Source organism: Mus musculus, chromosome 10 (assembly GCF_000001635.26).
Source record: "Mus musculus strain C57BL/6J chromosome 10, GRCm38.p6 C57BL/6J".
In the NCBI taxonomy this organism is placed as follows: domain Eukaryota; kingdom Metazoa; phylum Chordata; class Mammalia; order Rodentia; family Muridae; genus Mus; species Mus musculus.
Window position 1 is genome coordinate 78,452,564 of NC_000076.6, and position 12,817 is coordinate 78,465,380.

Consider the following 12,817-nt stretch of genomic DNA (forward strand, 5'->3'; position numbering starts at 1 on the left):
CAGGCAGTTCACTGGAGGCCCTGGGCCATCTGGGACTTCAGACACATGGGCACGGGTACTGAGCAGCCACTGACCATGGAGGCCCACTGTCAGCTCCTATCTGAGGCTCCTATCTTCCTCCCTGTTTAAAGCCTATTACACTCGGAAGTGTGTTAAATCCAGCTTCGACAGCTGCCTGGTGACCAGCTGGGCTGCTCTGGGACACTTTGAGCTCCCAAAGTCCCCTCTGTGTTCAGAACAATGTCAGGACAGGCACTATTAAACACCAGAGTGGCTTTGTTCTCTTGCCAGCACAGAGAACAGGGAGAGCTACACTCTCCATGGACGCCAGAGGCCACAGGTCAGGGCTGTGCGGAGCACACACTTGCATCAAACAATTCAAGGGGCTTTCAAGGACAGTTCCTTAGCAATAAGCAGTGCTCTATTTGGGTCCCCAGAACAAGACACACACACACACACACACACACACACACACACACGCACACAACCCTTCCCCTGCTGCTGGGGCTGAGTCTGGAGCCACACGGGGGCTCTCCCATGCATAAGGTATTGCCATAGTGGAGAAGCACACATGCATGCAGGTCACCAGCTAACTGCAGGAGGACACAGCGGCACTCTCTGGGACTTATCTGTTCAGCTCCCCTACCAAAGTGCCATGGCTGTCAGCTTAGCAGAGGAGGATGCTGAGGCAAAGAGAGCTTTTCCCACCTGTTAGCTCCAGAACAGTGGGCATGCAGATCAACATGGTGTAAGAAGGGTCTGCCCTGCACAGAGTGACCCTTCTGGGATCCATCCCCCCCCCCCCCGCCCCAACCCATGCCCACCTCAAGAAGTGGTAATCACTCCCTCCCCCAGGGCCAGGTTACAGGCCAAGCTCAGGTCCACCATGACAACCACCTTGAAGTCCTACCTGTGTGGTTTGAAAACTGCACAGAGTTCACGGCATCAACCTCAAATCCCAAAACCTGCAGGACAAGCAGAAGAGTGTGACAGTGTCCTTCTGTGACCCCTAGAACCCAGAGATGGGGCCCCCTTCATAGTTGGAGTCCCAACTTGAGGAGGGTAGCAAGGAGACCAGCCAGGTGGCCCCCAGGCAGGAGGCAGCAAGGTGGGAACACGAACCCCTGGCCAAGCCAGCCAGATGTTTGCGTTTCAGGGCCACACAAGCCTGACTCCATGGTTCAGTCACTCAGGAAAATTACCCAAAGGCCAGGGCGGAGAGACCCCTCCCCTTTGCCTTCATGCACTGAAGGATTTATGCAGCATCCCCAAAGAACTCACTGGTGGACAAAGAAAGCCCCCCCACAAGCACCTGTCTGTCCAGTTAGCAAAGAAGGGCATGTTAGTTTCCAAACCCATCCCTGAAGGGTTAAGAGCCAGACCCAGCAGGGAGGGTCAACTTAACCAGCCTCTACAGCACCAGCCAGCAAACTCTTCCTCTTTCCTTGTCAACCAGGGAAAGGAGGTCTCACGTCAGGGCTGAGGTCCCCAAGAACAACCACATTTATTGATCAGTTTGCCTCTCTGAATGGCCTCTCATAGCTCTTGTGGGAGTCATCCAGATGAGACAAATGGGCTTCCTGAGACACTCTGGGCAGAGGCTGAGGCTCTCTGTGGTCAGCTGTTCCCCCTTAGCACACAGACAGCTCACTAAACCAAACTGAATTGTGCACCTCAGAATGTCCCTAAAGCCATCACTGAGAGCAAAAGCCTTTTATTTTAAAATAAGAGGCCACACTGGTGTAATACAGTCAATAACGTGCTTTCTGTGTGAGCAGGAGGACCTGAATTCAATCTCTATAACAAACTAGAAGTCCTAGTTTGTGGTCTGTGGTGCTGCATGCCTTTGGGAGGCAGATCTCTGAGTTTCAGGCCAGCCTGGTCTACTAAGAGAGTTTCAGGGTAGTCAGGGCTATACAGAGATAGCCTGTCTTAAAAAACAAAATTAAAAACAAAACAAATAAGCCTAGTACGGCAGTGTTGGCCCATAAATCCAGTGCTGGGAAGGGTTCCTGGGGCTCTGTGGCCAGCCAGCCTAGCCTAACTGAGAACTTGAGGCTAGTTAGAGATCCTGTCTCAAAAAAAACCAAGGAGGGGACTGGGGACAGAGTTGCTTCCTGGGCAATCACAGAGACCAATGTTTAGATGCCAGCACCCACTGTAAGAAGCTGGGTGTTCTATACACACTTGTAACCAACTCCAGCTTCTTAGGGGATTAAACCAGGGTTGCTGGGGCTTGCTGGCTTCCAGTCTGGCTGAGAAAAACAAAAAACAGAAAACAAAAACCACATGTGCCCCAGGTTCAGGGACACCTCGCCTCACAGAACAGGCCAAGAGAGAGGGGGGTGACTGCAGGAGACTTCATACACAGGTAAATCACATACCCAGACACCAGTAAGTAAACCAATCCTTTATAGGGGTACACATCTGGAGAGTGGCACTCAGCGTTGATCTCTGGGCCCTCCCCATGCACACAGGCAACCACACACATAGGGACCTTTCCTCTACATACTAAAACAAGGATTCTGGCAAAGGATTCTGTCTAGATGGCCCAGGCCAACCAGAAGCTACTTTCAGGCACACCCCATGTGACACAGAGCTAGAGAGTTTCCTCCTGTTGCCTTTTCTCTGTCTTTGCCTCTTCACACTTAGCAACCTTTGGGTGGTCCGCCTGCCAGGACTCTCCCTCAGCCCCCCCAGCCCCCGACATATCGTTCCCCATCATCAGGTGGCTATCCCTAGAACCAGAGTTCCTCTTAGTCTGGGTCCCCCCCCCCAAAAAAAAAGCCACACCCAAAATCCACTCTATAGCAATGCCAGGCCAGGACCACTGAACAAGACCCCAAGGAAACACACCCCATAATGCAGACACCACCAATAGGAGATGGGCCAGAAAGAGGGCCTGCCAGGGTGTGGAAGCCAGGAGCTCAGAATAAGGAGGAACTGGCCTAGTGGCCATGACTCTGCCAGTGTACAGAGACAGGACTCTAGAGGGACAGAGGTCAAGAGTATGAAAGCCTTCTAAGACCTTTGCCAGAACTGCAATGTAAACAGAGAGCTGAGGACTTCCCCCCACCTGAACAAAGCAGCCCTGTGACTCTGACCCACGGACGACAGAGGGGAGAGATGGCAGTGACCATGGAGTGACAGAGAACAGGACCCTTTGTAGCATGACTTTAAAACTCCAGACTGGGGGTTGGTGAGATGGCTCAGTGGTTAGTTAAGCACACTGGCTGCTCTTCTTCTTGAGTTCAATTCTTATCATCTACACAGTGGTTCATGGCCATCTATAATGGGTAATACCCTCTTCTAGCACGTAAGTGTACATACAGACAGAGCACCCCTATAGTTTTTTTTTTAAAAATGTAATTAAATAAATTACAAAATCAAAAAACTGGGCTGGAGAGATGGCTCGGTGGTTAAGAGCACCAACTGCTCTTCCAGAGGTCCTGAGTTCAAATCCCAGCAACCACATGGTGGCTCACGGCCATCGGTAATAGGAATTGGATGCTGTCTTCTGCTATGTCTGAAGACAGTGACCGTGTACCCACATATATGAAATAAATATGGTCAGAGCGGGGCCAAGAAAAAAAAGAACTGAAAAAAAAAAACCAAAATATTATAACCAAGAGACGGCTCAGTGTGTAAGGACACTGATTTCTCCGGAGGACCCATTCAAATTCCAGCACACACATGGCACCCTCACAACTGTCCATAACTCCTAAATCTGACACTCTAAAATAGACATAAAAGCAAAACACCAAAGCACAAAAGAAAACAAACCCAGTACGTACATAGGAAGTGGCCTGGCTCACCTGCAGAACTGCCTGGACAAGGCAAGACAGGGCACAAAGAATGAGAGCCCAGGAGAGAGAGCAACGGCACCAAGAGAATGACTGCCCTGGAAGCGAGAAGGTGGGGTAATGGGTGCTGGTAACATGCCACACACACACACACACACACACACACACACACTCTGTGTGCTGGTTTTTGCTTTGTGCTAAGCCACTAAGCTCAAGTGCTTGCGGGTTGCATCCAAAGACTCATCCAGTTGAGCCAGTATTCACCAGAGCAATGTGATAGAAATTAGCAGTGGTTTTAATCCAGAAATATAAAAATGGCTTTTTTTTTTCTTGCCTATCTATTCCAGACTTCTGTGCACCAATATAGTTTCCAGCGTCTCAAATCCCTTAATTCTCATCAACTGTGATGGGCCAAGCTGGAAGCAGCGATGACACGCGTCCTGGAAACCCTGCCAAGCTGTCCTGTACCGCTGCTTCTGCGTGTGTTGATAATTAATCCTTCGGAGCGGGCGCACGGATCTGAAAAATTGGCTATTTTCCGCTTCTGAATGATGGCTCTGAGCCACAACGGTAGCATTTCCATTTCAAATATGACTGTCAAAGGTGGTGTATTAATCAGTATTTCATAAGTCAGTTTCAACATTTCCAGAATCTGCCTCCCAAAGTGCACATACAGAGCTCAGCCATCCTCAGCTGAGAAGGCAAGGACGGGGGCCTTGCTTCAGTTGGTGACTCTTTCTCTTTGCGCTAGTCCACCCTCTGAGAGGCTATGGCTGTAACTCTGGAGCTTACTTCCCTGCAAAGTAGTGGCTCGTGGCTGAGTACTTCCAACAGGAAGACAGTGTGCCTCTGCACCGGTCCTCTGGTCAACTCTTCCCCAGAAGTACTCTTCTCCGGTTTTTTCAATTGGTTTTTGGAGACAGGGTTTCTCTGAATAGCCCTGGCGGTCCTGGAACTCACTTTGTTGACCTTGAACTCAGAAATCCACCTGCCTCTGCCTCCCAAGTGCTGGCATTAAAGGCATGCACCACCACTGCCCAGCTGTGGTTAGTTGTTTTGAGATAGGATTTCTCTTTGTAGTACAGGCTGGCCCCAGACTCTGAGATCCATCTGCCTCTACCTCTAGACCTCAATGTCTCAACCAAGATGTATACTAGAAAAAGCACCTATTATACAAAACTCAGTGGAGACACAGCTCTAGCAGATGTAAACGGTCTGGCTGACCACGGAAGCAGTGACTAGTGCTGGAGACACACTGGTACTGAGAGACAGCTGTGCTGAGAACCACATCTGGCTGAGGTGCTACTTGGGCCGGCCTCTCAGCGTGTCCAGCAGGAGGCAGGGCTTCCAGATCTGTTGGTGGATGAGTCTGGGGGCTGGGCAAACTGGACAGCATTATTCTGTGGAGAAGCCTCAGACTGTCCCCCGAGGTAAAGCCCCCCACCACAGCCTGTTATACTTCCTCCCTTCCACTGTCAGGGCCACCAACGTCCAAGAGTGCAAAAGGCACCCAGGAAAGAGAAAGTCAAAGAGAAGCTTGCCTTTCCTACTTCCTGCGGCCCCTGGCTGCCAGATGAGGCTCCTCCCCCTTATCCCTTATGCAACCCTCAGACCCCGCCCCGCCCTGCCTCTCCACCAGTGACGTGTGCTGTGCTGGGGTGGCTGCTGTGGGCAGGTGATGCACATCCCAGGGGCCCCTTGCTCACCCCCATAGCTGCATCACCAAGCCTCCAGCAAAGGGGCTTGCACAAGCAGCCTGAAGCCACACAGCCAGATGTGGCTCATTTAGAGCAACAGCTCAGCTAATCTCTTCTTCCAAATGAGGCAGAGCTGCTCAGCACAGCAGGAGTGGGGTGAGCTCTGGAATATTCCAGTGTGGTTCTTCCACAGGCATCTAGGGACAGAGAGGAGTGTGGGGGTGGGGGACACAGGCTGAGCCCACAGGTGTTTCCAGTCCTGGACACCCAGTCCCAGGCTGATGCTTAAGCCTTTCTCAGATGGGAATCAGCAAGCAGGCTGGGCAAGCATCCTGGGACTGTTGTCACCCTGAGCAATCTAACAGTCAAAAGTCACACATCCCTTTCTGTCTCCCACCACTGGTCTCTGATCAGCTTTTGCACTCAGCCATACCACACCCTCTGCTCTCCGTGGTAAATTGCTACTAGACAGCTTGCATCACACACAGCATCTCCTCTCCTACCCTGCTCACTCCAGGTCCTGCATCCACCCCCAGCCTGGCTCACAGCCCTTGATGCCAGGATTACAGTGCTAGGCAGGCATAGCCTGGGACCATGTGCAGCTGTTGAGGTCTGCCTGTGTTGGGTGGGCTGTGCTGAGCTCACTGTGGGATCCTTAGGATGACCGCTGTGACAGCATGGGATGCTGCCAGGTCACTGAGACTCGGTAACCCAAATACATGCTCTGCATGGACACAGAGAAGCAAGCGGGTCAGGAGATGCCCACCACCTCCTTTGTCTCCTTGCTGGCCAGTTCTCACATCTGGCTCAGACAGCTGGGAGTGGCTGAGCTTCTGGAGAGGGGCAGGGGGGCTGCCAAAACAGCATTCCTGACCAAGTGAGTTGCTCAATGTGGCCTTAGATCACTCCTAGAGGCCACTGCCTCAGAGCCATCCCTGCTCTGGTCTAGGGTCACTCTACCACAGGGTGTCCTGCACACTGCCCCCAGGATGTCCCAGAGTGGGGGGGGGCAGTAGGCTCCCACTCATGGGATCTCACAGCCGCTGACGGCAGCTGGCCTCTGGGTGGGCCATGCCTTGCGGCCTCAGTGCTGTCCCCAGCTAAGCTACCTAAGGGGCTGCTTCTCCAGGAGACCATTGAGGGTAAGAAGATGGGGCAGGAGGAGAGGCATCTCCAGATGGCATCACAGCCACAGAGGCGTCACAGCCACGTGGCTCAGAAGACCACAGCTATATGCAGAGCTCGGGGACCTCAGTCCCTGCTGCTCCCTTTCCTTTACAAAGGGACATTTTGACATCACCACGGTTGCAGCCTTCCTCAAGACCCTAAACGTGGCCGTTTTTCAGATTGCGCTGAAGGCAGGATGCAGTCCTCTCTGAAGGCAGATGGAATAGGGACATGATGACCCCCCCCTCCCTACACATAAAAAGCATGGGTTGGTAAAATAAAAAAAGGGGGGGGGGCTGGTGAGATGGCTCAGCGGTTAAGAGCACTGACTGCTCTTCTGAAGGTCCTGAGTTCAAATCCCGGCAACCACATGGTGTCTCACAACCACCCAGTAGGAGATCTGATGCCCTCTTCTGGTGTGTCTGAAAACAGCTAAGTATACTTAGATATAATAAATCTTTAAGAGAGAGAGAGAGAGATGGGGTGACTGGAGAGAGTTGGCTCAGTGTTTACGAGTACTTGTTATTCTTGCAAAGGACCAGGGTTCGATTCCCAGCACCCACATGGAGCCTCACCACTTCCTTTGGCACCATGCAAGCATGGGAGGGACAGATATACATTCAGGCAAAGCACACACAAAATAAAATACATCTAAAAAGAGAGAACATGATGGCAAATCATGGTGCCAGGAAGGCTCTGCAGATACACATAGGACTCAGACATATACACATACACAAGTATACACATATACACATACACAAGTATACACACCCCCTGAGATAATAAAGCTTCCCTCTTGCAGCAGGAAGTGGGTTGGAGGTATACCTGGGAGTATTTACTCATGTATGGGAAGGGTCCTGGGCTCTATCCCCGGCAGTATTTAACAAGGGTATTGGGAAGCTGGGCATGGTGGCACACATCATGAATCCCCACACTAGTGGTTGATGATCTGTCACTTCCAGGCCAGCCAGGCCTCCAAGATGAGACATTGTTTTAAAAGGGAGGGGACAGAGGATTAGGGCAGAGCTCAGTCTAGCTAGTTAACACTCCCGAGGCCCTGGGCTCAGCCCTCAGAACCACAGAAAACTAGGAAGCAAGACAAGGTGGTGCCTGGTAGATGGGAGCAGGCAACAAGATACACTTGATTTCACCCTTCCCTTCCCTGCCCACCTACAGACTAGAGCCAAAACGGCAGGAAATCCCCTCTTTCCAGGCGCTCCACTGAGGCAGAGCCGAGTGAGAAAGGGGGAGGGACAGGAGACCAGGAGACCAGGAGTCTGTCCCCACTGTCCCTTTACCCTCTCCCTTCTCTGCAAACTTTGAACTATTCCACCTGGTAGCCACCTTCTGTGGCTCTGGTCACATGAAACCCTTGGCCATTATAGCCTGGCCCCGGGCCAGAAGCAGAAATGAAAACGGTGTGTGTGTGTGTGTGTGTGTGTGTGTGTGTGTGTGTGTGTAGGGGTGGGGCAAGGTTTTGCTGCCTCCTTGGAGAGTTTGTTTATCCTGGCTGCCTGTGGGGTACCGGAAGGGTGAGCCTGGGAGACTCTGCAGGGAGCTTTGGGGAGCCAGGGCTGATGGTGGGGGGGGGGGGGGCACAGTCTGTGACACACGGCAGAAGCTAGAGGCAGCTCCCCAGCCACAGGCAGAAGCCAGGCCCAGAACCAGGGACTCTAGCTAGAAGTCCTGGTACTAGTTCATCAACAGCTTGGTGCAGGGGAAGCCCAGAAACATCTGGTATGAATGGACAGCCACCTGATGGTGCAACCTGTAGACACCTGGGTCAGTCCCAGGGGGGACTCCTCTGCCTAGAGGTCCTCTAGGATTAGCACTGGGACAAACTTCAGGGTCCCAGCCCAAGGCTACATTCTCCATCTTCCCTCCACCCCACCCCACCCCCTTTTTTTTCCGAGACAGGGTTTTTCTCTATAGCCCTGGCTGTCCTGGAACCCACTCTGTAGACCAGGCTGGCTCCAACTCAGAAATCCGCCTGCCTCTGCCTCCCAAGTGCTAGGATTAAAGGCGTGTGCCACCACTGCCTGGCTATCCTCTCTCTTGCTCTGCTTCCCCATATTCAGTAATGTGAATGAGATCTGCACTCCAGGTTGTACAGTAAGAATATATACACCCTGCCTCCACTAGCACAGCTCTGGACCCAGGGGTGTTCCTCTTGAAATAGCTCCTCAAAGACTGGAGAGTGCTGGCCCCAGGCCACCATAGACACTGCCAGTGCCAGCCCCACTGTGCTCACTGAGCCTCTCCATGTTGGAGTGTCCTCCATCTCTACTTTCCCCTGTCCAGGGCTGCACAGAGGTGTGGTGAACTGCCAAGAGTCCACATGGACCAGGATGGAGTCCCTAGGTCAGTAAGCACCTCTCAAGACCCCTCCCCTGACCCTTACCTGCTGCAAAACCCTGGAGAGAAGGCCCTGTACCCTCAATGGGCAGCGTGTAGTAGAGCATGCCCTAGATGTGGGGGGCTGCAGGTGAGCCGACCCTGAGGGTATGACCACAGCAAAGCTAGTCCTGACTTGTCTGCTGGGCAGTGGCTGGGATAAGGAAAGAGATGCTGTGGTGGTATGAATACATCTGGTCCCCAGGGACTCATGTGTATCAATGCTTGGCACACAGGAGGTGGCACTATTAGGAGGTGTGGCCTTTTTTGGACGGAATAGATGTGGCCTCGTTGGAGCAGAGCAAATGTGTCACTGTGTAGATGGGCTTTGAGGTCTGTTCAAGCTCCACCAAGTGCAGAAGAGCACCTCCCCCTGGCTGCCGGAGGAATAACTTCTGCTACCTTTGGATCAAGATGTAGAACTCTTGGCTCCGCCAGTACCATGTCTGCTTGCAAGCTGCCATGCTTCCTCCCATGATAATGGACTGAACCTCTGAAACTGTATGTAAGCCAGCCTCAATGAAATGTTTTCTAAGGGTTGCCTTGGTCATGTCCCTTTACAGCAACGAAACCCTAAGACAGATGCCCTCCTACCATCCCTTGTCCCTTGCCACCTATGGCAGGAGGGAGAGCTGATCCCAGGGTCATGAAAGTAAAAGAACTGGCCCTGTCTCTCACAGGCTGTAACACTCAGGAGAGTGGGCCCTGCACCTTGCCTGGGCAGCATGATAGAGCTGGCTCTGGTTACAAGGGTTGCAGGTGAGCCATCCCCAGTGCCTGAGAGCAGAAGAGCTAGCCACACCCCTCATTTGCTCCACTCCAGGAGAGAGCCAGCCCTGCATCTCTCCTGGACAGCACAACAGAGCCATAGCTGAAGGCAGGAGAGCCCTCCTCCTTGCTGGCTGCTCTGTTGGATGGGTCAGCTAGGGCAGGGAAAAATAGCTCACCTCCGTGGTGTGGGTATAGTGGGCTGACCAGCTCAGGTACCTCTCAGGCCCAGATCCAGGGCTTTGAATTGGCCCACCTTAGCATCTACCCCATCCATGAGCTGCTGGAGTGTGTGATGGAGCCGGTCCCATAGATCAAAACTACAGGATCTCTATGACACAGGGCAACAATGGGGAATCTGAGGGGAGTCCCAGTGTGGTTTCAGTATGGATGGTGTAGCAGAGGCCCTCCCTGTACCTGACAGACTCATTGCAATGAACGTTTACAAGCAAAGTCGGTGTGGACATAAGGATACACTGTGGGACTCACTACAGCTTCCACAACGAGATTGTTTGCCCTTCTTTTTTTCCACTGTTGGGGGGAGGGAGGTTGAAAGGGTGGGTACAGGGGGAGAGATGAGTGGGATTGGGGAGCATGATGAGAAATTCAATAAAAAGGGAGGAGGAATGAGAGAAGGGGAAGGGATCCCCTCCCTTGAGCAGTTGGAACCCCATATCTTCAACCTGAATAAGGACACTGAGCCCTTGGTGCAGTCTAGAGGACAGAGGACCAGGGGACCCAGGGACAGTGTGCTGGGTGAAGGAAGAGTACCAGCAAGTGGAAGAGGCAAGCAACGCAGGACACGGGGTCTCAGAAGCCGGCACACCTCTGCCCAAGGTGAGGGAACTGCATGAAGCTCAGCCTGGCCCCGCCCTCCCTGGCTGTCCCTCCTTCAGGACTCTGCCCCTTTGCTCCTTAGTACAGTCTTTTTTTGAGAAAGGGTTTCTCTGTGTAGCCCTGGCTGTCCTGGAACTCACTCTGTAGACCAGGTTGGCCTTGAACTCAGAAATCCGCCTGTCTTTGACTCCCAAGTGCTGGGATTAAAGGCATGTGCCACCACACCCGGCTCCTTAGTACAGTCTTACTTCAATGACCTTGTTACCCCAATCCTGGCCCCTTAAGCTAGAGAGCAAAGGTAAAGAGCATGAAGCACCAGACCAGTGCATTCTGGATAGAACAAGAATGCCTACACTAGACCGTGTGGGTGAAGCACTGTTTATCAACCAACAGGCGCTCAAACACTCAGCAACTGCCCTTGCCTACAGACTTTGATCTCCTATGCTGTATAATAACAATCAATTGCTCTATTTGTCTGGCAAGCAAGCCTGATTCAGGACAGTCCTCTATTGTCCTTAAATGCAGTTCCAGCCACCTGTTTTCCTTCCAAGTCCTTCTTTCAGGTCCATGGTAGCCAGAGGCTACACCCTAACATCTCCCAGGAATCAGTTTAATGGCTAGACATGAGCGGAAGGGGAACGGGGACCTGCCACCCTGCTCAGTGACCAGCCAAAAAAGATACATTGCAAGAGGCCACCACCTGGTTGCCCAGGCCAGCCCAATCTTCCTGCTGGACCGGCCAGGCAAGGAAGCTCCAGTCAGCTGATATTGCCTATGACCCCTATTCTAATGCCCATGACAACCTGGTTCCCTCCAAGGGCAACCAGTCACAAGCAGGAAGCACCACCTGCCAGAAATGATCAGAGATAGCCTCATTCATCACACATCTCACAGGAGATAGGATCTGGGAAGAAAAGGCTACAGCCCTTCTAACAGGTTGCTTCCAAAGCCAAACTCAGCAAACTATGCTGTCTTTTAGGAATAAAAGCAAGCACGCGGGAGGTGCAGAGTTCCAGCCCCATCTCTGCGGGTGACAGACCACCCTAAGAGTGTTCAGACCCAAGCGTGGGCCCAGCTTCCTCCTTGGTCCAAGTTCATAGAATGGGTAGAAGCAGAACGTGGATGTCTGCAGAGAGCGAGCAATCACTAGCCAATGTGTCTACCAAGAGGCTCTCCGCGCTCCCAAAGGAAAGGATTCTCCCAGCTCAGCATTTTAACGCTTCGGGAAGCCCCTGCCCACTGTTGGTCAGGCAGACGGAAGCAACAGGGACCCTCAGGCGCTACCGTGTGCGCCACAGCCGGGCAGGGGGCTTCGTGCCACCTGCACCACCCCGCTGTAAGCTCCCCAGGGTAGTCCACGCCCCCGGCCTGCCTGCGCCAGGATCTGCCCTCAGCGCGCCCAGCGCTCAATAGGGACCCAAAAGGATGGCCACAGGGGGCCAAGGTCATTAGTCGGAAAAGGCCACGCAGCGAACCCGTAGACCCGCAAGTGAGCAGCCCGGCCCGGTTACATAAGCAGTGGAGCGCATACCTGCAGAGGGAACATGGCCGCTCTGTTACCCACGTAGCCACGGACAACATGGCTCTGGATGGAGAGCACCCGGCATTCGCCCTCCATGCCGGGAAAGCTGTAGTGGCGCGTGGTCCAGGTGGTGTCACAGGCTGGGGTTGCTCAGGCCGCTCGCTCGGATTCTGCTCCGAGCGCTTTAAGCACGCGCAGTCGCTAGGCTTGGACGCGCTCCCCGCCTCCTCTGACCTCAACAGGCCGGCTGCTAACCCGCGAGTCCCGCGCGGCGAGGGGCGGGCTGAAGGCGGTGCCTCACGCAGGCCCCGCCCCTCCGGGCAACGGGACCTGTGGAATCCAGCACATGAGCTCCTTCCTCTGTGCTCCATCACGTGGCCTCACATCCCTTTTTGCAGATCTGTCTGTGCGTCAGGGGGTTCGCCTGTATCACACTCCACAGCACGGTACTTTCAGTACACACTGTTCCACCTCCTTGGCCCGCGGCGCTGATCACTCCATGGGTGGCATACTCCGGAGCTGCTGTCCAAAGAGTTTCCACTGAGCTCCAGAGCCTGAAGACCCTCAGAGATCAGGAGATCCTTTCCAGCCACGCGGCCTGCGTGGAATCCCAGACCCAGTAGGGCTCA

General features: G+C 53.3%; 1 protein-coding gene across 1 annotated transcript in view; it reads right to left on the reverse strand.

The window, feature by feature from the left end:
- The window catches only part of Pdxk (pyridoxal (pyridoxine, vitamin B6) kinase), a 28,202-nt gene extending 15,817 nt beyond the window's left edge, over positions 1 to 12,385 (reverse strand). Inside the window, exons 1-2 of the mRNA NM_172134.2 lie at positions 12,198 to 12,385; positions 911 to 965 (exon numbers count right to left, since the gene is read on the reverse strand). Coding sequence (NP_742146.1) covers positions 911 to 965; positions 12,198 to 12,284 — 142 coding nt within the window. The 5' untranslated portion in view covers positions 12,285 to 12,385. The remainder of the gene's footprint in view (positions 1 to 910; positions 966 to 12,197) is intronic.
- Positions 12,386 to 12,817: the final 432 nt, after the last annotated feature.